At 35.3% G+C, this 300-nt stretch overlaps 1 protein-coding gene across 1 annotated transcript in view; it reads right to left on the reverse strand.

The window, feature by feature from the left end:
- LOC119581938 overlaps nucleotides 1-300 on the reverse strand; it is a gene marked incomplete at its 5' end in the record, with an annotated part of 5,058 nt that overhangs the window by 3,718 nt on the left and 1,040 nt on the right. The window contains 1 exon segment of the mRNA XM_037930110.1: nucleotides 9-124. Coding sequence (XP_037786038.1) covers nucleotides 9-124 — 116 coding nt within the window.

Consider the following 300-nt stretch of genomic DNA (forward strand, 5'->3'; position numbering starts at 1 on the left):
CAACCAACCTTCAATGCACAGATATTTCCACATGCGGGAATCGTTCTTGCGAGACCTGACAGAACGGCACTGACTCGTTGGCATGGTTCCTCCAGTCCTTACTGAGATTGTGTCCTCTATAAATCTGTAATCATAAAGCCAAACAAAATTATGAATTCAATTAAACACTTGCAAATGTGTATCAAAAATAAGAAAGATCTTAAAAAATTGTATGCATAATGTATGTGGAGGCAATTAGATGGGAAGATAAATATCTAAATTTATAATGAAGAATATTTGTAACCACGTCCCTTATCACAA

The sequence above is a fragment of the Penaeus monodon genome, chromosome 15 (genome assembly GCF_015228065.2).
Source record: "Penaeus monodon isolate SGIC_2016 chromosome 15, NSTDA_Pmon_1, whole genome shotgun sequence".
NCBI lineage: Eukaryota > Metazoa > Arthropoda > Malacostraca > Decapoda > Penaeidae > Penaeus > Penaeus monodon.